Here is a 24,412-nt window from a genome sequence, read left to right on the forward strand (position 1 = left end):
ACTCATGTGTTTTGCTCTGAGCAAAACCGTAGCCTTTGTCACCCAGTGGAGTGTACAGATGAGGGCGCGCACTCTTCCTTTCTGAAGAGGGAGACTGCTTTGAGCTGAGGCGCCAGCTCACAGTTCAGATCTGGTTACCTGAAACTCTATCACAAAAAGTCCCCATGCCAAAGGAGAGGGAGTTAACCTGGAAAGGGAGAACAAGTTGCCAAGAGTTTCAAAACACTGGGGCTCAGGACGCATCTGAGCTGCACCCTGCAACCTGTCAGATTCGGTGCTTTGTCAGGGAGAGGATTCTGAGCACCGGCCACTCTCAGAGGTTATTTTGGGAGAGATACTGTTACCTCATTCCCTCAGCCACCAAGCCAGAAATGTGCAGAGACTGTGGTGGTCATCACAGGTGCTGCCACTTAAGGTTTGGTGTTACCCGGGGGTGGGCTGGAGGTGGGGTTCTTTATAATTCTGGCGCTCGGCTCCCCCCCCCACCCCCGTCCAGAAAATACATCCACAAAGTTGCACAATCATCAAGAGTGTCTAGTTCTAGAATTCTCATCCCCCCAGGAGGCGGCCTCATAGCTACAGAGTAGCATCTCCTCCTGGTTACTCCTTAGCTGCATACTCTAGGAACCTCTGGACTGCTTTCTGTTATGGTGGGCTTGCTTATTCTGTGAGTTTCACATGAACATATCCATTTGTGAATGGCTTTTTCCTCTTACAGTAACATTTTCAAAGGTCAGTCATGTCGTAGCATGGACCAGCGCTTCATTTTTCTCATGTTTGAAGAAAAATAGTTCATTGTATGGGAATACTATGCATTGTTTAGCCATTCAAAAGTTGATGGACATTTGGGTAGTTTCCAGCTTTTGGTTTTCGGGAGCAGCGATGCTATGAACAAGCCCCCTGGCACATCAGTCCAAAACACGGGGAGTAACAATGTGCATTTCTTTTCTAAAGCCATCTTTGGAAAGATGCTCACACAGGAGGAGTCACTGCCACATCACGTTCCCCCACTGGATGAAAGGTTTTCTAAAAACAGGGGTTTCATTTGTGTATAGAATGGCCAGTCTGTTGTCATGGGGCTGCCTGGCTCTCCATGTGGCTATGGCTTTGGCTCTCTACCCTTGCCCCGCAGCTGGGTTTGGAGCGCATACTACGTCCCACTTTTCTCTGTTGCCTTCCTGTTTTCTCATGCTTTTTAGCTGTCACACAGCCATTCTTTCCCGATGCTCTTTTCCATGCTCTCTTTACTTTTGGAGACAGGGTCTCATGTAGCTCAGGCTGGTCTGGAACACAGGGATGACTTTAAAGTCCTGATTCTCCCCCATCGCTTAGTCCGGATTGTTTGTCAACAAGTGCACTATCATCTCTTCCGCCACCACTCCTCGGCTGCGCAGGCGTACTGCCTCGCCCTTCGTAGGCTTTTCCGCCAGGACTCCTCGACTGCGCATGCGTCGCTCTTCTCCCTGCCTGGTGGTGGAGTAGGGCCAGGTACTTGTGGCTCCGCTGTTCACCGACAATAAGCGTTCCCTTCCTACGGAGTGTGTTGGCGATGGCGACGGCCGAGGAGAAGCAGACGTCACCTGAGCCCGCGGCCGCGGAGGAGCCCGCGCAGCTGCCGGCCGCCGTACGCGCGAGCGTGGAGCGGAAGCGGCAGCGGGCACTGATGCTGCGCCAGGCTCGGCTGGCTGCGCGGCCGTACCCCGCGGCGGCGGCGGCCACGGGAGGTGGGGTCCCCTTCACGGGCGCGCGTAGGGCCTCCCTCCCGCGGGTTTGTGACCGCATCTCGGGCCTTCCCGCTGCGTCTTGGCCGCCCGCTCCGGCTCGGTGTGCGGGAACAGCCGAGCACGCCCGCGTCTCTGTGGTCCCAGGCCTTCCCTGTCGTGCCCTTTGCCCGGCACGTCTATGGTGCAGAGCTTTCAGCCTGCGCCATCTCCCTGTCCAGCACCCAGCATAACTGACCCTGACCCAGTCTTTTACATGGGCCGCGCCTTCCAGGGCTCAAAGTAGAATAACACTCGCAGAGCCTAGCACTTGGGAGTTACTCTATTGTATTCTTATGGACACCTTGGGAAATGGAAAGGGCAGGGCTTGGTAACCCTGCTTTACTGAGTGGCATGTTACCCTGGGTTCATTTTGGCTATACTTGGCATTTTAGGGTAGCCCCTGTCTTGCTGTTTTCCGGTTTTAATGTCCGTTGTGCTTTAGGCTGCTGGCATTGCTCTTTGGAGTAATTCACCCGAGTTATTTCTACAAAAGTAATTTACTTCCTTTCAATCCCTCTTTCACAACTCCACTATATATATATATATATATATATATATATATATGCACATACATACGTATGTGTGTGTATGTATATACATATATACATACACACACATATGTATGTGTATATATATGCATATATACACACACACACATATATGTATATATGTGTGTGTGTTAAGTACTTGTTTTGGCAGCATGTATAAATAATAATGCCTATATTTTATGGCTGTTTGTACCTTTAGACTTGCCATTGAATTTGATTTGTTGCTCCTGACCAGCAGAGCTGGCTTGTAACTAACTAGCTTAGATTTGAATCTTTCAAAAGAATTTGAAAGCCCTTACTTACCATTTTGTAATGTAAAAAGTACTTTTCATTATCTTTGTTGGTTATAGTGCAGATCTTGTAAGTTCGAAATTGCACCCTCAGTTTCTCATTACTTGTAGGCGGATGGACACTGTTGGATAAATGGCTTACCAATGTCCATCTACCTGCTGTCAACATCTAGAGTCATGAGAGTTTCTACAACGTCAGACAGCCTGGCAAGTGCAGAGACAGTATAGTTCAGTTCCACACGAGGAGTCCAGAGCACTAGGAAAGCTAGAAGTAGCCGAAGTAGCCTGATTGCTGGGCCTGTGACCAGAGCTGCTCGGGAGGCTGAGACAGGAGGATCTTGAGTTCAAGAACTGCCAGGGCTAGAGTTCCAGGTTGGCCTGAGCAAGTTAGGGAGGCCTGGACTCTGAAAACTAGAAAGAGAGCCGCGGATGTTTCTCAGTGGTCAAGTGCTTGCCTGGTGTGCTCAAGACCCTGGGTTGGAAAAAGAAAAGTAGCCAAAGTTAGGCAAGGTTAGTCAGTCTACCTGGTAAGTGTTGTTGCCCTTGAAAGCAAGTGAGTTCCGTATCTTGTTTGAACGTCCTGCCCCTCATTTCACTCACCAGCCTGGGGAGAAAGGGCTTTCTCCTTCAGAGGTTTATACCCTGGTGTGAGTTTTAACTCTTGGGCTTTGGCAGTTTTCCCTTCAGTTTGCTGTTTGCTGTTTGTCACAGGGAATCACGTCTGCTCCTTGCTTCTGCAGCTAGGTCCTCAGGGTGCTTCTTAAAGACACTTCCCAGCTAGGCTTATCCTGTTTGCTCACTTTCAGGTCTAGTTATTCTAATCCTCTTAAAGTGTTGTTTTTTTTTTTTTTTTTTTTTTTGACAAGTGTCTAGTATAGAATCCTCGGAGTAAATACTAGTTTATCACCACAATCCTTTCTGCTAGAGGCTGTTGTCCCCCTGACCTCCCAAGCCTTGTGTAGAAAGGAGTTACCACAGCAGGGTTGGAACTGTCCTCAGAAGGCTTAAGGTTCTCCTTTGGCTGCTATCTAGAAACTTGGGACTTGGTGTGTTTCCACTGTTCCCGACCTGGTGGTTTACTGTAGCTATATAGTAAGTAGAATGTGATGTGTACTGTATACCTGGGTAGCTCTCTGGAAGTCGGGCCTTTGGGGCTGGAGGATGGGGAAGGAAGCTCCTATATTGGAACTCCTTTAGGTCTGCACTTGCCTGGTGTGTCCTTTGACTTGACTTTTCATTTGTATTTAAAATCCTTCACAAATGATTAGCGAATGTAAGTGAGTTAGGTTCCCAAGTTGTGTGTATTGCTGTAGAAGATTAATTACAGCCAGGGAAGCAGTTTTGGAAACCTGATTTATAGCCAGTCGATAGCCAGGCTAACTGCAGCCTGGTCTGCAGTTAGCATCTGAAGTTGGGCAGTCGGGAACTGAACCCTCAACCTATGGGCTCCGACTCCCGGTAGATAGATAGCATCACATCGGAAGTAGAGGGCACCTGGCCAGAAACACTGGAGAAATGCTAGGGGTGTGGTGTTTGTTGAATATCGTTGAGTGGTTTGTCCTGGAGCTAAACCTCTGATGTGCTGGGAGCTTTGGGGATTGGTGTAGGTCTGTTATAGCCATAGGAGTGATCTTTGAAGGCCCTGTTTCTTTATATACAGCCAAGTGCGTTCCCCCAGGTGCATCCCAGCGTTCTGCATTGTCTTTGGTTTTTGTTGTGTGCTGAAGTCAGTGTGACAGCCTCAGGAGGCTGTTCTTTACTGTATGGTAGGTTCTTGTGGTTGTTTGTATACATGCTCACACCGCCTGTGAGGAAGTGGCTTTTTACTTCTTTCTAAGGTGTAGGCTAGTTGGTTTTGTTTTGTTTTTGTTTGTTTGTTTTTCTTGTTGTTAGTTTTGCTTTCGTGCCGTGCTGCACCAGCTGGGACCTTAAGGACAGTCTGAATGAAGCGGTGACATTGTCACCCTTTCCTGTTTCCCCGCAGGAGAGTCTATGGGCTTGCTGGGTTCAGTCGGTGACTCCTTTCTCTGCTTTCTGTAGGCGTGGCCAGTGTAAAAGCAGCTCCCAAAATGATTGACACCAAAGGTGGCTTCATTTTAGAAGAGGAAGAAGAGAAACACGAGATTGGAAACATTGTTCATGAACCAGGTAAAGCATTTAAGTGTTTCCACAAAAGAAGTATGGACATTGGTAATTTGGAGTGACATGAAGAATTCTTTGCTCTTTGATCCATGAGAAGACGCAGGGATGAGGGGAGGGGCTGGAAGGAGTAGAGGGAGGGGAAGCTGATCAGGATATATTGTATGAGAAAAGCCTCTCTTCAATAAAAGGGGGAAAACACAAATATATATATATATATATACATATATGTGTGTGTGTGTGTGTGTATGTGTATATGTGTATATATGTATATATATGTGTATATGTATATATGTGTGTGTGTATATACATATATACATACATATTTATTTGTTTATCAGTTTACAGTGATAACTTTTATGTATGTTCCCTTTTCATGGTAGAACAAATATGCTTACTCATGTAACTTCTTGGACATAGGATAATATGAAGATTAATATTAGGAAGCACTACAAAACATTTTCAGGCAGATTCCCAGTTTCAAACTCTCATCAGTAATATAGGAGAGGGCTGCCGTCTCCACATCCTGGCAACAGTTTTCTTAGCAGTCTTTCTGTAGCTGATCTTCTCATCCTGATGTGAGTCGTAGCGTGCTCTGGAGTTGAACGGCCCCTACGAGATACTAATGATGTTGAACATTCTTTTGAGTATTTGTTGCCCATTTTAAATTTTGGATTAGTATTTCCATATAATTTTAAATTAAACTATGTAACGGTGATACAAAGCTGTATAAATTTTAGGTACAGGTTTTCTGTCTTTCTTTCTTTTTTCCTTTCTTTCTCTCTCTTTCTTTCTTTTTTTCTTAAATATTTATTTATTATATGTAAGTACACTGTAGCTGTCTTCAGACACTACAGAAGAGGGCATCAGACCTCATTACAGATGGCTGTGAGCTACCATGTGGTTGCTGGCATTTGAACTCAGGACCTTTGGAAGAGCAGTCAGTGCTCTTAATGGCTGAGCCATCTCTCCAGCCCTCCTGTTAGTTTCAAATGAATAGTTTGCTATTCATGTTCTCTTAGCTGAGGGTATCTTTGCATTGGCTTGATGATGTATCTTTGAAGAGGAATTTTTTTTGTTTTGTTTTAATTTTTTTTGTTTTGTTTTAATTTTAGCAATGTCCAATTAAAATGCTTCTCCTTTTGTAAGAAAAACAGAGAATATATCTTTTTTAAAATATATTTTTAATTAGGTATTTTCTTCATTTACATTTCAAATGCTATCCCAAAAGTCCCCCATACCCTTCCCCACCACTCCCCTACCCACCCACTCCCACTTCTTGGCCCTAGTGTTCCCCTCTACTAGGGCATATAAAGTTTGCAATACCAAGGGGCCTCTCTTTCCAAAGATGGCCGACTAGGCCATCTTCTGCTACCTATGCAGCTAGAGACACGAGCTCTGGGGGTACTGGTTAGTTCATATTGTTGTTCCATCTATAGGGTTGCAGATCCCTTTAGTTTCTTGAGTGCTTTCTCTAGCTCCTCCATTAGGGGCCCTGTGTTCTATCCAATAGCTGACTGTGAGCATCCACTTCTGTGTTTGCCGGGCACTGGCATCGCCTCACAAGAGACAGCTATACCAGGGTCCTTTTAGCAATATCTTGCTGGCGTATAAGAGAATATATCTTATTTGATATATACAGTGTTACTCCCATTCTCTGAATGTATTTCTATTCTGGGCTCGTTAGCATATAGTTTGTTTTTTTGTTTTTCCTCCAAGACAGGGTTTCTCTGTGTAGCCCTGACTGTCTTGAAACTGACTCTGCAGACCAGGCTGTCCTTGAACTCACAGAGATCTGCTTGCTTCTGCCTCCCAAGCACTAGGATTAAAGGTGTGTGCCACCACTCCTGGATGTTCACATGTATTTTATTTATTTATATTAAGGATTTATTTATTTATTTTAAGGATTTATTCATTTATTTTGTATATAAGAATGAATACACTGTACTGTCTTCAAACACACCAGAAGGCACCAGATCCCATTACAGATGGTTGTGAATTGAACTCAGGTCCTCTGGAAGAGCAGTCAGTGCTCTTAACTGCTGAGCTCTCTCTCCAGCCCCCACATGTAGTTTTATTTTTTATTTTTATTTTTTGGGTTTTTTTTGGGACAGGGTTACTCTGTATTGCCATGGCTGTCCTGGAACTCACTCTGTAGACCAGGCTGGCCTCGAACTCAGAAATCCGCCTGCCTCTGCCTCCCAAGTGCTGGGATTAAAGGCGTGCGCCACCACGCCCGGCTCACATGTAGTTTTAAATGATGCGCTTCTTGTTGAGATTCCTAAGGGCTTTATTTTCTCGGGTACTTCCGTATTTGTCATTGGTATGGCATTGCATTTATTAAGTATACTCATTAAGGACAACAGGAAGCCAACTCAAGTGTGAGCAGGAGGATGGAGAAGGGGATCTCTAGTGTGAGCAGGAGGATGGAGAAGGGGGTCTCTAGTGTGAGCAGGAGGATGGAGATGGGGGTCTCTAGTGTGAGCAGGAGGATGGAGATGGGGGTCTCTAGTGAGAGCAGGAGGATGGAGAAGGGGATCTCTAGTGTGAGCAGGAGGATGGAAATGGGGGTCTCTAGTGTGAGCAGGAGGATGGAGAAGGGGATCTCTAGTGTGAGCAGGAGGATGGAGAAGGGGATCTCTAGTGTGAGCAGGAGGATGGAGATGGGGGTCTCTAGTGTGAGCAGGAGGATGGAGAAGGGGATCTCTAGTGTGAGCAGGAGGATGGAGATGGGGGTCTCTAGTGTGAGCAGGAGGATGGAGATGGGGGTCTCTAGTGTGAGCAGGAGGATGGAGAAGGGGATCTCTAGTGTGAGCAGGAGGATGGAGAAGGGGATCTCTAGTGTGAGCAGGAGGATGGAGAAGGGGATCTCTAGTGTGAGCAGGAGGATGGAGAAGGGCTTTTTGAATAACGATGTGATATAGCCATCTAATGGCACTTTGTGGTCAGTTTCCCTTCATCCTAGCACATATTTTGAAGATCTCAACAGCCTTGCTCTAAAGTACCTTGTTCTCTCTTTTATAGCTCTGCCCTGTTTTATGCAGATCCATTTCTTTTAAGAGCTTGGAGATTAGTGGCGTTAAGGAAGGCAGTGCCCGAAGTGTGTTTCCCACTGTGGCAGTCCTGAGCCAGGCTGGGCAGTAACAGTCATACAGTCGTCCTAAGGACTTCCTGGGGGGTAGCGGGGGCTTACACTTGCCCGGGGACCATTAGAGGATTAAAGGTTCTTAGCTATTTAAGAGAAGCCAGCTTCACCTTGCCAGGGGTAGTTCTGTGTGGGGTGCTGGGGGGGGGGGTACAGGGCTCAGTGATTGTCCCTTAAGAAGTCTATAATCCAGGAGGTGACACAGTAAGCAGAGGCTCTTGTTCTGGTGACATGTTGGAATGAAAGAAGAGTAATGTCCTCATCTGAGTGAGTTTTGTGTTGACTCTCCTAACATTGCCTTGTTCTCTGTATTGCTTTAACTGCTTAATGTGTTGAGGGCCTCTCTCTGTAAAGAGACCCCTCCGCCACAGTCCGGGGCCAGTCTTCTTTGTACTTTCAACAAGACCGTAATTGGCTGATGTCCATGTTCTAATTGTCTTGGAGCCTGCGTTTATATTACTTTACTTAGAGGAGACTTTGCAGACAGGATTAAAGTTAAAGACCTTGAAATGGGGAGATTGCCATCATCTCGGGGACCCCAGTGTGATCAGGGCTTCCTGGGGAGCTGGGCCTGCAGAGGAAGCCAGTGAAGGCATGTAGAAAACTGTTCCTGGTCCTGAAGGTGGGAGTTGAGGGAGGAGTGTGGGCAGCCTCTAGGAATTTGAAAAGTCCCCTGGAATGAACACAGCCCTGCAGACTGCTTGGATTTGACATACTGGGTCTCACTGGCGAGATAACAGATGTAAGGCCAGCATCACTTACTGGTTACCTGATACGGCCACTGACAAATGAATCTTAAACCAGACTATGATAAAAGGGGTCTCAGAGGCTCAGACAAGTTTACTCCAAACAGACTTTTTATACCTTTATCAGAAATATAGCGGTAGTTGCCAGGATCAATATGATGGTATTTTCCAGGATCAATATGATGGTATTTTCCAGGATCAATATGACGGTAGTTTCCAGGATACAGTGATGTTTGTAAGCTATACAGGATGTGATGGCTATTCCCAGTTGTCAGCTTGACTATATCCAGAATGAATTATAATCCAGAAATGGAGGGCACACCTGTGATCCAGATCTTGAGGCTAGAAGACACAGGCTTTTGATCTGGATTTTTAAAAACATTTTTTTTTTTATTTCTGTTACTTGCATTAGTGTTGTGCCTGCATGTTTGTCTGTGTGAGAGTGTCAGATCTTGGACAGTTGTGAGTTGCCATGTCAGTGCTGAGAATTGGACTCTGGTCCTCTGAAAGAGCAGTCACTTCTCTTAGCCCCTGAGCCATCTCTTCAGCACCTGATCTGGATCTTGAGGCACAGTGGCCATGAAAAGCTTAGGCCCAGGCCAGGTGGTACACACCTTTAATCCCAGCAGACAGAGGCAAGCAGATTTCTGAGTTCCAGGTCAGCCAGAGACAGAGCAAGTTCCAAGTAAAGAATAGTTAGGTCCAGGTGTGGTGGTCACACCTTTAATCTGGGCCACACCTTCTGCTGGAGGCCCACATAAGATAATGGAAGAAGGAAGACTTCTTTCTTCTTCGCCTGCTTGCATTTACTTGCCAGCACATCTGTTGGATCCTACTTCTTCAGGATTCCAGCTTATAAAGAAAGCCAGGCAAAACACCCAGCCTCGTGGACTCTGAGCAGAGGCTAGATTGTTGGACTTCCCATTCACAGCTGCCCATTGTTAGGTTAGTTGGACTGTAAGTCATTCCAAGAATATATAGAGACATTCCATAAGTTCTGTGACTCTAGAGAACCCTGACCAATACAAGGACACACAAGATTAATGTCTAAGGCCACTTGTCCTATCAACCTTCCCTGTTCGGTTGACTTCCGGGGAACACAGAGAATCACAACGTGTTGTGAATGTTTCACGGCCTGAGGGAGTGCCTCGGTTTCTCAGGAACCGAAAGGCACACAGTGACCCATGAGCCATGGATTCTAACCTAAAAAAACCAGTGACTCCATGACTGCCTGCAGACAGACTCATGCTGTAGGCCAGTACACAGGAATTCCTTATGGCAGTGTAAGTGAAGCAGTGTTGTTCATGGCCGGGTTCAGAAGGACTTAGTGAATTACTAACTCTCTCCTGCTTAATTACTCTGGTGGTTTGAATAGGCTTGACTCCCATAGACTCATGTGTTTGAATGTGTGGCCTACAGGGAGTGGCACTATTTGGAGGTGTGACCTTATTGGAGGAAGTAAGCCACTGTGGGGACAGACTTTGAGGTTTCCTATGGTCCAGTTCTGCCCACTGTGGAAACCCAGTCTCTCCCTGGCTTCCTGCAGAATCCAGTCCCCTTCTGCTGCCTTGGGATCAAAATGTAGAACCCCCAGCTCCTTCTCCAGCACCTTGTCTGCCTGGATGCTGACATCCTTCCCACCATGATGATAAGGGACTGAACCTCTGAAACTATAAGCCAGCCCCAAGTACATGTTCTCCTTTGTAAGAGCTGCCTTGGATATGGTGTCTCTTCACAGCAATGAAACCTTAAGACAGAAGGTGGTACCAGGGACTGGGGTGTTGCTGTGATAGGCTCGATCATGCTTTTGTTTGGAGGAACTTGGTGCTTAGGGTGATTTGAACTGTGGGGGCCTGGCTCAAGAGGTTTCAGAGGAGAGGAATCTAGTATGTTGCCTGGAGATCATTCTTGAGATATTTTGATAAGAATGTGGCTGCTTTTTACCCTTGTACGAAGTATCTGCCTACGGCTAAAGTGAAGAGATTTAGATTAATCGAATTGACAACAAAATCTCAAAATAGCCTAGCATAGGCTCTACCCTGTGGGTCACTCGTATAAAGAGCATTTTGATGTAACGTAAGCTGAGAAAGGAAAAATACAAAATATATGTTTCAAGGAGTAAGGGGCACCAGGAATGGAGGTAAATCCTGTGTCCAGGGAGATAAGACATTAAAGATATTAAATAGAACTGAGGAAGTAGTGACCGTTCATCTTGTGAGAAGGATGTTCCCCAAGAAACATTGTCACCTATTCTAAATTTACAATGTATTTGCAGTTGTATGAGGGAGAGTTATATCATGTTAGCTCTCATTATGACCTGGTTATTGTCTTCATTTGGACATAAAGAGATATGGTTGTGTGTCCAGTTGACAAGGGGTGGATTTGTGATGGCTGTTCTCCATTGTCAGCTTGTCTATATGTGGAATGCGCTACACTCCAGAAATGGAGGGCACACCTGATTCAGGTCTTGAGGCAGGAAGACAGTATGCCTTTGATCTGGATCTTGAGGCAGGATGACACAGGCCTTTGATCTGGATCTTGAGGCATAGTGGCAGTGCTTATAAAGATCTCGTGGTAAGGAATAAAGAGAAGCTTAGGTCCAGGCGTGGTGGTACGTACCAGCCTTTAATCCCAGCACTCAGGAGACAGAGGTTCAAGATCAATCTATAGAGCAAGTTCCAGGTCAGCCAAGCTAAGGCAGTGAAGGAAACCATGGAAAACAGAAAGCTGGTGAAGATGCAGCGAGGGGGCCATGTTCCAGCCCCAACAAGAAGCAGAACTCGGCAGCTTCAGCCACTTGGTTCTGGCTTTAGAATAAGGATGGAATTTACCTCAGACTAAGCAGAGTCACTGAGGGCAGGTGTGTGGCAAGGGGTGTCCCTGCAGGAAGGCTCAGAAAGGCCATTGTATAATGTGGCCAAGGTCGTACCTTGTGCTGGCAGCCAGATTTGGTCATGAATAAGAGTCACCAGGTGGTACTGGTTTTGAAGACATGAAGGGGTCATGGAGAGCAGCTGAGGCTTGGCTCTGTGAGAGGCCTGGGGAGGCCATTGGTGAAAGTGCAGTGCAGTTGCCACAGAAGACAGCAGCGTTTTGGAGTGCCACAGAATGACCACCACAAGCAGCAGCTACAGAAGCTGTGTTCCAGAAGCTGTGAAGGTGAAAGCTGGATGGCCTTGGAGACCCCAGGAGGTTAGAGATGTCAGAGTTACGGAATAGCTGCCAAGGAAAGCTGCTGACAGGGAGTGGAACCAGCCGGAGAGAGAGAGAGAGAGAGAGAGAGAGACAGACACAGAGAGACTTTGGATCAAGATGCAGCACCATGTTTGCCTGGACACTGCCATGCTTCCTGCCATGATGATAATGGAGTAAACTTTATTGCTGGACTACCTTAACCTTCCAGCAATTTATTTATGAATGCTTAGGCCTTCTAGCTTAGGCTTCTTCCCAGCTAGCTCATAGAACCTAATTAACTTGTTTATTCTAGTCAGTGTCCTGCCACATGGCCTGGCATGTGGGGTTGTGGAGAAGACTTTTTAAGAAGCACTGAGACAAGCTGGGCGTGGTGGCACATGCCTTTAATCCCAGCACTCGGGAGGCAGAGGCAGGCGGATTTCTGAGTTCGAGGCCAGCCTGGTCTACAAAGAGAAACCGTGTCTCAAAAAACCACCACCAACAACAAAAAAAAAAACCCAAAGAAGCACTGAGACAGGTGATGCTTCATAAAAATAACAATACCACAGTCCAGGTATTCAGAGCTCTGTTGGTATAGAAATCGACATTTGAATAAACAAAGACAACCTTTACATAGTGTGCAAGAAGATTATCCCAGCAACCTCTGCAGCTGCGAGCCAGCCCCAGTTAGATGTTGTCCTTTGTAAGAGTTGCCTTGGTCGTGGTGTCTGTTCACAGTAGTAAAACCCCAAAGACCTTTTTCCTCTTAGAAAATTGTTTTCCATAAACCTAAGATTAATCAGTTTCTCCCCCCAATAAGCATTTGTGTCAGAATAAAGACCTCCCTTCCTCTTGCAGGGCCCGTCATGGAGTTTGATTACACCATCTGTGAAGAATGCGGGAAAGAGTTCATGGACTCGTACCTTATGAACCACTTTGATCTGCCAACATGTGACAGCTGCAGGTGCTTGCCTTAAACTGCTGTTTGCTTTTGTGGTGCTGGAGACTGAGGCGGTCGTCTAGGTAACCCAGCCACTGAGCTACGGTCTCAGCCCACACTGAGCTGCCTCACTGCCTCCGCAGTCTCCTGTCTCTGCCTCCCAATGGAGATTTCTGGGTTCCTGCCCTGCACCTTCCCAAGCTTGTACCTCTTGACTCTTCTCTCCAGGGAATTTCGGTTAAAATGTTAAAGTGGTTTTTAGTTCCATTTCAAATACGCCTTTACCACAGCTGCAGGTCCCCAGTTGCCCCTGACTACCTCCTCGCACGCTTTCCCTCACTTGCTGCCGGCGTGTGTGCCATTCCCCGTCTGCTCCTGGGACAGAACTTCATTAAACAAGGCCCTATTTTATCCACTAAATCATGGCTGTCTTCTTATCACCTTGAACAGTGCCTGACATCGAGGTGACAAATGAAGGAAAAGAAATAACCAGTTCACAGCCTTCTGTAAACTTTGGTGTTGCTTCAGGTTCTCACGGTCTCTGTTTTTACCATGTTTTTGAGCCACCAGAACCCAGCTGTGTTTAGGAAATGGGACCTTGAGATATTTATTTTTTTGCCCATCATTCTGGATCAGGGTCTGTGTACCCCAGGCTGGGCTTGAACTTGCAGTCGGTTCTCTCTCTTTAGCCTCTCAAGTCCTGGGACGATGGCATGGGCCGCTACTTCTGGTGACCTTGTAACTGATTTGTATTTTCTTTCTCCGTGAGCCCCTTTTTCATTGTGTCTTCCCTACTCTTATTTCAAGTTCTTTCTGAAATAAGAGGGACTTTAAGAAGATTCTTAATTGTGATGTGACTTGAGTCTGAATTTATGACTTTGAACATGAGAACCAAAGGCAGAGAAGTCTGTGTGCATCTTTGGGTGTGCAGGCCTTGTGGGTACTGGGCTGTCTGAAACCTCAGCTTAACTGAACATTATATAACATGTATATAATGTTCTTAATCTCTTTCCAGAGATGCGGATGATAAACACAAGCTTATAACCAAGACAGAAGCCAAGCAAGAGTACCTTCTGAAGGACTGTGATCTGGAGAAAAGAGAGCCAGCGCTCAGGTTCCTTGTGAAGAAGAACCCACGCCACTCACAGTGGGGCGATATGAAGCTCTACCTAAAGCTACAGGTGTCTAGTAAGCTGGAGGCTGGGATGTCTGACTGGAGGTGAACTTCCGGCATAGTCGGCTGGTTGTCACTCACGCTGGCTTTGCTCACACATTAAAGAGGATCCTTGTCTTGTTTACGTGTCTATCCATGCACAGCTGATGACTGCTCAGAGCATCATCTGGCCTTTGCTGTGGCAACTCCGGCATAAGTGCACTGCTCGTGGATGCTGCAGGGAGTATAACTGCACTCTGAAAGGTTTAGAAAAGCTCAGACCTCACCTGGCTCTCGGTCTTCTTTTACCAAACAACAAGAAGAAAGGGGGTGGGCATTTCCGTTCCTTCACAGATGCCTGTACTCTGACAGTTAGGGATATAAGCTGGAATGCTGGAGTGTTCCAGTAACTGGTGCAGCTCAGGGCAGATCTCGGCCCCTGCTGTGAGCAGGTTACTCTGTGCTGCGGCAGAGACCCTCTGACCTTGTGCTCTGGCACCTGGGCCTACTGCTTAGAGACACGTGTCCTCCCGTATCTGCTCCAGAACGGCTTGGCTATGACAGTGTTTGCACCATTATATGAAAATGTGTAGAGACACTGCTTTAGAGCTGTTTGTACAGAAATGTGCTAGAAGTCTCCTCACTACACATAAATCAAGCCACATTGAGAAACATACACTGGATTTCATTAAATATGATTATTGATTCAGAAGCTCACATTCATCTTCAGTGCCATTCAAAATAAGTAAAACACAGTGCTAATGAAAGCAGCCCAGGGTTTCTTCTCCCTTAGCACTTTGTGCTTTGTTTCAGCTTCCCGTACCCGGTTCAGGTGGCACAGACAGGGAAATGCCAGGGCACAGACTCTGCTGGCATTGCCTGTCTCTCTCTTGACCTCATGATTGGATTTTACATGTTCTTTCTTGTTGAGTCTTTTCTTCATTTTTGTTTTCTGTACTTATATTTCAACTCCTTCTGGAAAAAGTGGGACCTAAAGGGGATCCTTCAACTGTTACATTCCATGGTTTTGCTCCTGATGTGACTTAATGACATCTGTGAGCTCGACAGTTAGGACTTCCTACTGTACCTCTCTGAACCCCAGCTGACTGGGCTCTTTCCTGTGTTGTAGGTGGTAAAGCGGGCTCTTGAAGTGTGGGGTAGCCAGGAAGCTCTGGAAGATGCAAAGGAAGTGAGGCAGGAAAACCGAGAAAAAATGAAGCAGAAGAAGTTTGATAAAAAAGTAAAAGGTAAGTGGCCGGATTTCCTGTTACGGAGATCACAGAGCACAGTCTCTGTAGGTAAGGAGAGGGGCTTGAACGCTGGCCTCCGTGCTTTGGTGTATGAGGCTTGGGTCAACCCTCACAGTACCTCATTAATAAAGGCCATCGTTTTCATGTGAGTCATTTTTGTACAGCAGTGGTGTCTGGCGGGGTAGGGACGGTGGGATTAGGCATCACTCAGATCCTGAGTGGCTGCGGTGTTTAAGATAACAGTAACATAAAACAAGACTCCCAATAACCACCTCTCATTGCTTGAAACAAAACCATGAACTATGTAGTCATTGGATTTAGTAGCTAGAAGGAACAATGGGTATCAGTCCGAATGTCTTTATTTTAATATGACTAATAAACCCAGAAAGATGAGTGGTGTTCCATTGTTGGTCTGTTGTCCTGTTCTCTTCCTGAGTCTTCATATGTATTATACATATGCACAGCCAGTCCTCTGTGAATCTGTCTCCATGCAGCCCTCCACTCCCTGGTGGTTCTGTCTCTGCATACGTTGTCCACGTGTGTATCTATGTGTGAATGTTTCCATAAGTCTGTCCATCCATGCACACACCTAGTCTTGCCATATGCCAAGCACTGTGCTTAACCAAGGTGCTGGATTGAGTGTCGGGAAGGAAGCTTGAGACACTAACCCAGTGTGCTGGGAATGGAGCGACACCAGGGATGAGCACAGAGTGTGGCGGGAGCACTCGGGGCTGTAAACAAAATCCCCAAAGAGGAGTCATCAGGAAGTAACCAGCACACTCCTTTCATGTGGCAGCTGTGTGAGTCCCTGTGTGGTGCCGTGTGACTAGGTAATATGTGCCCTGAATGTAGCTTGGGTTATACTTTACTCGATCCATTTCAAATTAGTATTCTAGCCATATTAATTTTTCTTATGATTTTAAAATTTAGAAGAGATTTTGTGGTTGAATGGGGCAGCCCACAAGCTTAAACACAAAGAAAGTGGGGGCGGTGCTGTACATGTTTGTAGTCCTAGTACTCAGGAAGCTGAGGCAGGAGGATTGTGAGTTGGAGGCCGGCATGGGCTGTAGAATGAGTCCTTGGCTCAAAACATAAAACCAAAAACCCCACAACAAAACCTGCCTCCCAAACCTAACTACACAGTTATAGCAAAAAGCCAGGCACTCAACTAACTAAACAACCAAGTCCTTTCCCCTGTGCAGACTCTTACACATTCTAAACCAAAAATGGTAGCGATGTTGGACACAGACGTGCATCAAGACAATCTCAGTGAGACCCCTTTGCACAAGCGACCTAGTTCCTGAGCAGGTAGGAAGCCCACGTGGAAGGCTTAGCTGAGGTTTCCCTCAGGAGACTACTATAGAAGAGTATGTTGTTAACGTTGTCCAAGCCAGCCACAGCTGTGTCCCAGCATTCAGATGCCAGCAAAGACCCACTGACAAGAGTTCTCCTCTTCTAATGTTTAGCACGAGCCCCTCCCTCTAACAGCAGAGCTGCTATTACAGAATAGAGCCGTAAAAAAGCATATTAAGGAAGGAGTGTGAAAGGTGGTCTCCTGACTAGCTGTCTGCTCTGGGTGCAGGTGTACACATCTGTGTTGCGCATGTGGAAGCCAGAGGCCATAAGGCTAAGGTTAATGCCTTTGTAATCGGAACCTAAAGCTGGCCGTTGGGTGGCTGGCCTGTGAGCTCCCAGCATCCAGGATTCCTGTGTCCTGTGTGCCCCTCCCACCTCCCAGTGCTGAGGTCGAAGCCAGCTGAGCAACATACTGCTTTGTTTGGTGTTCCCCCTGCCCCCTCTTTTTTGGTCGGGGGAGGGATTCAGACTTGGCTCCTCATCCTGGCACTTCTGCCCTCTGAGCTGGTTTTCTTAGGTCATGGTAGTGCAAGCCATCTCAGGAGCGCAGGTCCAGGGTTTTAACTACTACTAGAAATCAACTGGACCCTTTCCTCAGATAATTGCTGGTGTAGATGATGAAATATGGACAAAAGAGCAAGCATTAACTAGAAATTAGTATTGTAAAGTGGGGAGGAACGCTATCTGTAACTTCCTTAGACACCAGTTCTGTGGTCGGGTCAACATGTCATATAATTCCTGTATTTGTTTAGAAAAACATTATGAGATACACTTATTTTCTTGCCTTTTTAATATGACTCTATTAAGATTTGTACAAATTTTCTACAATTTTCAAAATACGAACTGAGTTGGCGTTTTTACTTTTTGATCACTGTATTAGACAAGCTTCATGGATTTTCCTTATTCCAGAGTCCCAGTGACACGGAGGCCTTTTTGAAGATTGATGTCTTTTGAGTTCATTTCTTGTTTGAGTGAAACATGCTTTTCAAGAAAATGTTTGATCTGGGCAGTGGTGGCGCATGCCTGTAATCCCAGCACTTGGGAGGCAGAGGCAGGCGGATTTCTGAGTTTGAGGCCAGCCTGGTCTACAGAGTGAGTTCCAGGACAGCCAGGGCTACACAGAGAAATCCTGTCTCAAAAAAAAAAAGAAAAGAAAAGAAAAGAAAAGAAAGAAAATGTTAGAGGCGGCTGCGCGAGTGAGTGCCTGCCGTTACCTGCTGCTGAGCCCGTGAGTCGGGTGCTGGTGTGCAGAAGTCAGTGTGCCGCCAACTTTAACTGTGGTTCTTGTTGATTCGTTCACTCTAGCACTTGGTGGATCTGTTCCTGTCCTGACTAGGCCACAGAGGGCTGAGTGGAGTAGACTGTAGAGTAGAAACGAGGAGCTCAGAACAGAGAGGAGACAAAGCAAGTCTAAAGGCTTTTTAGTTGGAAAGAATTGGAACATGGTTCCTCTTGATGCACAGCGAAGCTGACCTAAAGCTTTCTTCTTTATGGGAAGGTAAGCAGTTACATTCACCTGCTCTCAACAGTTTTGTATATTTTTTATTTTTATGGTAGTCGTTGTAATGTGGAGGTTGCTACAGAGAAAGGTGTGAACACTGCAAAGTACACCCAGACAAGGTCCCACATCTCCGAGCTGGAGGGTAACTGTGTTCCCAAGGGCGCACCACCCAGCAGCGGGCAAGAGCCCGACCTGGTGCCCTACACAGGAGTTTTGGTCTGCAGGCTTTTTTGCCTCACGGTGGGAATGTGGGTGTTTCTTGCATGTTACATGCGCTTAGTACTAGAGGTTTTCCTCCTAAAAGCTAGTCAGTGGGCTTCGTTAGTATGACTGTCCCCCCCTCTGCAAGGGGCAGGAAGGGCATCATCCCATTTTGAGGTCCCTTGTGAATTTGTGGACACTGCCCTGTCCCTTGGATATGCATGTGACACTGAGGACCTTCTCTGAGCAACCTGAGGTGTGTAAGTCCAGCCTGTTAGTTTATGGAGCATGAGCTGAGATCAAAACTTCGTGTTGTCTTTCTTTGTAATCTATTTCCTCCAGGGAACGGGCCCCTCCTGCTTTTCCATCCAGCACGTAGAGGTGTTGGGTCTCCTCACGTAGCTCTGTAGTAGGTCTCCCTCAGAAGCAGCAGCAGCACTGGGTTCCTTCCTTTGACTGCAGACTGTCTCTTTTGCAATGTGTAGTCTAAAAACAAGCTCTGAAGTGGTATTGAGTTTTCACTGCAACAAGCATTTTTGGGAAATCTTTCTGGGTGAACATTGTAAGCAGTCCCTGAGGCTCTCAGTAGCAAGACTGGCTACTCATTTCCAGGAGGTGTAGTCTACTGCCAACAAGACTAGGAGGCAGCAAGAGGGCAAGCCACTCACCACTTTGTTGTCCAGCCTCTCTTAGGCTCCAGTTTTGTGCAGCACACGCACCCCAGTTCCTTGCTCCAGGTCTGCTAGACCTGGCCCACTTTTGCATACTCTTAACAGTTTTACTCAGACCCCACAGAAGACAGTTGATTGCTACTCTCCTGAGTGTTGTGGAACCAACAAACCTTTGAAAGATTGGGGGCTAGGGGGTGGGCAGTGAAATGGCTCAGTGAGTAAATGTGCTTGCTGCCAATCCTAATTCCCTGAGTTTCCCCAGAAGAACCCACTGGTGGAAGGAGAGAGCTTACTCCTGCTAAGATGTCCTGACTTCAATACATGTGCACCATTGTGATCCGCATGCACACACATGTATACCCCCCCCACACACACACACACTCCTGTATATACACACTCCCCCCTACCCAAGTGTTGGCCATCTCTAACCTTTCACACTTGCATGCACTTTATTAAGCCCTGAGTTATTTACAAACACTGTGATTCCTTCAAATCTGTGTGCCTGAGAACTTTTCTCTGTAACTAAAAGCTGATCATAATTGAGACTCTTAAAAGGTGACTATGAAAGCCCGGCGTGGTGGCGCACGCCTTTAATCCCAGCACTCGGGAGGCAGAGGCGAGTGGATTTCTGAGTTCGAGACCAGCCTGGTCTACAAAGTGAGTTCCAGGACAGCCAGGGCTACACAGAGAAACCCTGTCTTGAAAAACCAAAAAAAAAAAAAAAAAAGGGATTATGAAAATGTTTCTCATGTGTTGTTCCTGAGTCTCCCCTCATCCCATCCGCTGGGGTATCACCTTTAATGTTGCCCCTCAGCTCTTCTCTTTTGCTCTTGGACTGCTCAGCATCTTGTTTCTGCTCCGTGAGACTCAGGCTGATTGCTTGTGGGAAAAATACTTCTTAGGAGATAAAGGACACACATGAGAGCTGCTGCCCATCCTTGAGGGAGCTGACAGTCTCCACTGAAGTCCTTCCTTTCTGTACCTAACACACACAACACTGGCTGTTTTACTCAGTGGTTCTAGTATACGCAGACGTCTTAGCTGAGAGCTGTTTGTGGCATATAAATAGGGGATGTTTGTGTTGAAACAGCTTTTCTTTGGGCTTTACTCTTGTTTTCTCAGGACAAGGTTCATGTAGTCTAGGATTTGTAACAGTCTTCTTGATCCTGCCCCCTAAAGTGCTAGAATTATAGATGTCCATCTCTATGCCTGTTTTATTTTTAAATTGGAATTATATAGCTGGAACATGTTATATAGACCAGGCTGACCTCCAACCCACAGGGATCTACCTGCCTGTCAGGTGCTGAGACTAAAGGCGTGGGCTCTCATGCCCGGCCTTTGCTTTGGTCATGGAGTGCAAGCTCCTTCTGGAACTCTTCATTGGATGCGCACACTCCCAGGCTCGGCCAGTGGGCGGTGGAGTCTCCTTTGGGCTGGTTCATGTCTTTTCCTAACGCCCCTTTTATTTGGAAAGAATTTCAGAGTTGTGAGAAATTGCTGAGATGAAAGGAGCACACACATGCCTTCCCCAGACTGAGCTCCTGCAACCATTTGCACCATGTGTGGGCGCTCACTGAAGCCGTAACCACTGCTCTTACGTGCTGTTTCCCAAGTGTTCACCAGTGTGACATTGGCAGATGTAGTATTCAGGGGATTTTAGTCTAAGCTGCTGTCTGTGTTCTGCTTCTGCGTCCTGAACCTGTTAGTGTTCCCTTCTAGAATGGACGTGGTGTGTGCTCCCTCCTGTTTTAGGCATTAAGTCTTCCTTCCTAAATGGCTTCTTCTCATCACCCTGCCTTTCATGCTGTGGGCAGTGTGTTTGGAAGTAAAGCTTTCACCCAGGGCTTCTGTGGCTTTTCTGCTGATGGGGTGCGGGCTAAGCATCTCAGGCAGGTGGCCCCTGGTCCAGGGTCTCACAACTGGAGGTGCACAGTGCCCATCTGCTTTCACTGAGAGTAATTTGGTTTTTATCCAGTAAGCCAAAGAAAACAGACTACAAATAACCACCCCTCCCAGCCTGGCTCAGCAGCTGTGCACGGGCGGCTTTGCTGGGACCAGCACTCCTGTGATAGGATGGAGCAGCTTTCAGCCCCGGGACTCACTCCATCAGCAGCCAGTGTTCTACAGCATTGTTAGTGGTGTGGACTCCCAGAGTTGTGTGTTCATGTGTCTTTATTTTGGAGCTCAGATCGTCTCAGATTCTGTCTAGTGGGATCTTGTCATAGGCTGCTGCTTATGCCATTGACAAACTGAACATTTCTAGAACAAGCATGTCTGTCTGTCTGTCTTCAGCGTAAAACGTCTGAGCACATACTGATTCATCTAGTTTTAATCCTCTACACTTCAGGGCTGATATACAGGGAGGGACCTTTAGACCTTGCTGCTCAGTGGGGAGTGATGCATTTCCCACCTCTTCCTGCCCGGTGGCCCCATTCCTGTGCATGTCTGCTCTATTCCTGTCCTTAGGCTTTGGATTGCTTGCTTGGAAAAGGAGACAAGGGCAAGGAAAACCCAAACCAATCACCATAGCAGGTTAAACATCTCTAATCTAAAATTCCAGAGTGCTCCAAAATCTGAAATATTGCCAACATAATGCCATAAGGAAACTATGCAATAAGCTGTAGCCCAAGCACTAGACATATATAAGGTACAGCAAGCCATGTTCTGTGTGTACAAATACTTCAAAATCTATAAACATCCATAAAATCTGGCAGAGATGGTAGCTTAGTATGATTTGCTGCAGCCGAATTTTGAGAGGGTTTCACAGTAGGGAAGTCAAGGAGACCCCTGCTGCCCCCTGACTCCCTCTGGTAACACAGACAGAACTCTGTATATACTTCAGAAATCTGGGCTCTTTCTGAGCTGAAACAACCAAGACGAGAGCTTGGATTGGCAGACCTTCCTAGTAGATGGCACAGACACTGAGCCATATAAACCTAAGAGTGGTGAAAAGGGCCATGTGGCCCAGTGGTGAAGAATGCCACCCAGGGTCGGATTGATTCCTGGGGACCTAGGCTAGACTAGACCTTTTCCTATTGGCTGACTGGCCTTGGGTCGCCCATCTGCATCTGAAGTGCTTAGCCCACTGTCCAGTCTATTGACTGTCCTGACCTCCTTTAACCCATGATATGTTATATCTGGAAACTGATTCAAGACGAGCTTTGACATTAATTATAGCAAGGAAAATGAGGAACCCTGAAGTTATTGGTTGTGGGGCAGCTGACTTGAGTGCTAGGAACCAATCCCATGTCCTCAGGAAGAGCTCCTAACCACTGAGCCATCTGTCTCTCCAGCTCCTGCAATTTTTACTTTTTAAAAACAGTTGTTAGAATGAGAATGTAGCTCAGGTGATAAGAGTGCTTGCCTGCCACGTTCAAGGCCAGGGCTTCATCCCCAGCACCCCACAAAACAGATGCAGTACTGCATGCCTGCAGTCTCAGTACTCAAGAGTTGGGAGTGGAGGTAAGAACTTAGGCTCAGTGACCAGCACGGGACTTTCAACACAACAAGCTAAACCAATGCTGTCCTCTCACTAAGCAGATGTAAGATCACTGCAATCAGCATGATGCAAAGGGTTCTTGGCTTCCTGGATTCCTCATAGGCAGAACTTGTCTGACATGCTCCTGACTGAAAACTTTTGGATCTGGGCCACTCCCATTTCTTACTTCCCTCAGGTGGCTTTGCTGCTCTGGCATCCTGCTTTCTGTCAGATGCTCCAAACACACCCCATTCTGTTGTTTTGTTACTACACTTCTAATCCATATAGCAACTTCATACTTAATAATGTAATAAGCAATCTGCAGAGTGAGCAGGCTGGCCAAGTGTGCGTAACCAGTGGTTGGAACAAAAGGAAACCATTATATACAGATACCAATGGACGCCTCATTGGACTTATTCTGTATAAGGCTGAAAAGCTCTCTTCTCCCCTTAGAATTGCGGCGAGCAATAAGAAGCAGTGTATGGAAAAGAGAGACAACCACTCACCAACATGAATATGGACCAGAGGAAAACTTAGAAGATGACATGTACCGCAAGACTTGTACCTTGTGTGGCCACGAACTGACATATGAAAAAATGTGACTTTTAAAAAAAAATTATATTCAAATAAAGGCCCTGTTCAAAGTTCCACAATGCAGTCTTCACAGAAACGACACTTACATAGCAATGCTTTGGAATGGCTGTGTTTCAGGTCTGCCCGAGGGCACAGTGTTGGGTCTGTGGGAGCCCAGTGGTAGCAAGACTGAAAATGACAGGTCATTTCATATACTAACTAAAAGAAAAAAACCTAAGGTGGTAGATATGCTTTAAAAAGGTACACAGGCACAACTGCACATACATGTACACAGGGAAGTAACAGTGAAAGCGACAGGAACAGTTTCTCCACGGGAACAAGGGATGTGGGGGAATCCTGGGTTGGCACAGAAGGAAAGCTTGCAGGGAAAGGTTGATGGAGTGAACAGGTCTGATGTGTACTGCTGTGAAGTCTTCAGGCAATGGCAAGAACAAGATGCTACTACACAAACAAGCACCCAGTCACAGCGGGAGCCAAGAATGGACTCGAGTCTGCCCAAGGCCCCGTTCTTCGGGGCCTTCACACAGCAATTTGGAAATGCTGTATTAAAAGGGAAAAATGACTACTTTCAAAAGCATTCATTTATCATTTAAGTGGTCTATCTGCTTTACAAATTCTCATCAAATGCAGGGAGGGTAACAGCTTGCTTCCATGCTTACTTAACACCTCTGAGGTAGGTAGGATGTTACAGTTGCCAGTCTTCCTTCCCTACAGACATTTGCCTCAGTCTTCTTTACTCTTTCCAAAAGTATTACCAAAGAGTCCATGAGTAGCAGCTGTTTGAAGCAACTATTATACATGAACAAAGGATCAAGAGCTGGGCACTCAGGAGGCAGAGGCAGGCGGATCTCCTGAGTTCGAGGCCAGCCTGGTTTACAGAATTCCAGGAGAGCCAGGGCCACACAAAGAAACCGTGGTGGGTAAGGGTGGAACCGAGAGAAAGAAAAGAGTTATCTACAAGTTTTTGTAGAATGCAGCTCAAGTAGAACTAACTAGCTGAGGTCAAAAAGCAGACCAATGCCCTAAAGCGTGTTGCTTTAGCACGAGGACAGGAGCCGTTCCTAACTAGCCCATGCTGTGTTTAGGCAGCGGCAAGGAGGCACCCGTGACTCTGACAAACACGCAGGTTGAGATGCAGTGGTCATTTTCACCCCTCAGATGCACTAACTGGGAAGCGTGTGAGGCTCACTTTTCCTATCAGCTGCTGTACACTGCACCTGGAGAAAGGCCAAACTCAAAACAAGTCAATCCCAGATAACATGGGCCTTCATGACTAACTGATCTTTAGAAACACTCGGCAGAGATGGTCTGTGTTTTACATGTGCCATGCTAACTCGAAGAGCTCAGTAAAAGTTGATCCTGAATGGGCAGCCAGCCCTCCTTATAGAGAGAAGGGGTTCAGGCCGCTGCTGGACAGTTCACTCCTGAGGTTCATGGCTCTAAGTTCCTCCCTGTAGACTTCA

The 24,412-nt window shown here is 46.6% G+C and overlaps 1 protein-coding gene across 4 annotated transcripts; it reads left to right on the forward strand.

Annotated features, from left to right (window-relative positions):
• The first annotated feature begins 228 nt into the window (after window positions 1-228).
• Xpa (XPA, DNA damage recognition and repair factor) lies at window positions 229-23,008 on the forward strand. Of its 4 annotated transcripts, none has more exons than XM_085839319.1 (6): window positions 229-415; window positions 4,642-4,749; window positions 12,664-12,769; window positions 13,761-13,926; window positions 15,028-15,145; window positions 22,809-23,008. In XM_085839319.1, exons 2-6 carry the CDS (start codon window positions 4,671-4,673, stop codon window positions 22,955-22,957), a joined length of 618 nt encoding a protein of 205 aa, XP_085695445.1. In that variant the 5' UTR covers window positions 229-415; window positions 4,642-4,670; the 3' UTR covers window positions 22,958-23,008. The 4 variants fall into 4 exon arrangements, with proteins under 4 accessions (XP_085695445.1, XP_085695446.1, XP_085695444.1 ...); XM_085839320.1 differs by having other exon boundaries at window positions 252-400; XM_085839318.1 differs by lacking the exon at window positions 229-415 and adding an exon at window positions 1,415-1,488.
• The last annotated feature ends 1,404 nt before the right edge of the window (window positions 23,009-24,412 follow it).

This window comes from Mus caroli, unplaced genomic scaffold (assembly GCF_978045245.1).
Source record: "Mus caroli unplaced genomic scaffold, Mus_caroli_1 scaffold_6, whole genome shotgun sequence".
Lineage (NCBI taxonomy): Eukaryota > Metazoa > Chordata > Mammalia > Rodentia > Muridae > Mus > Mus caroli.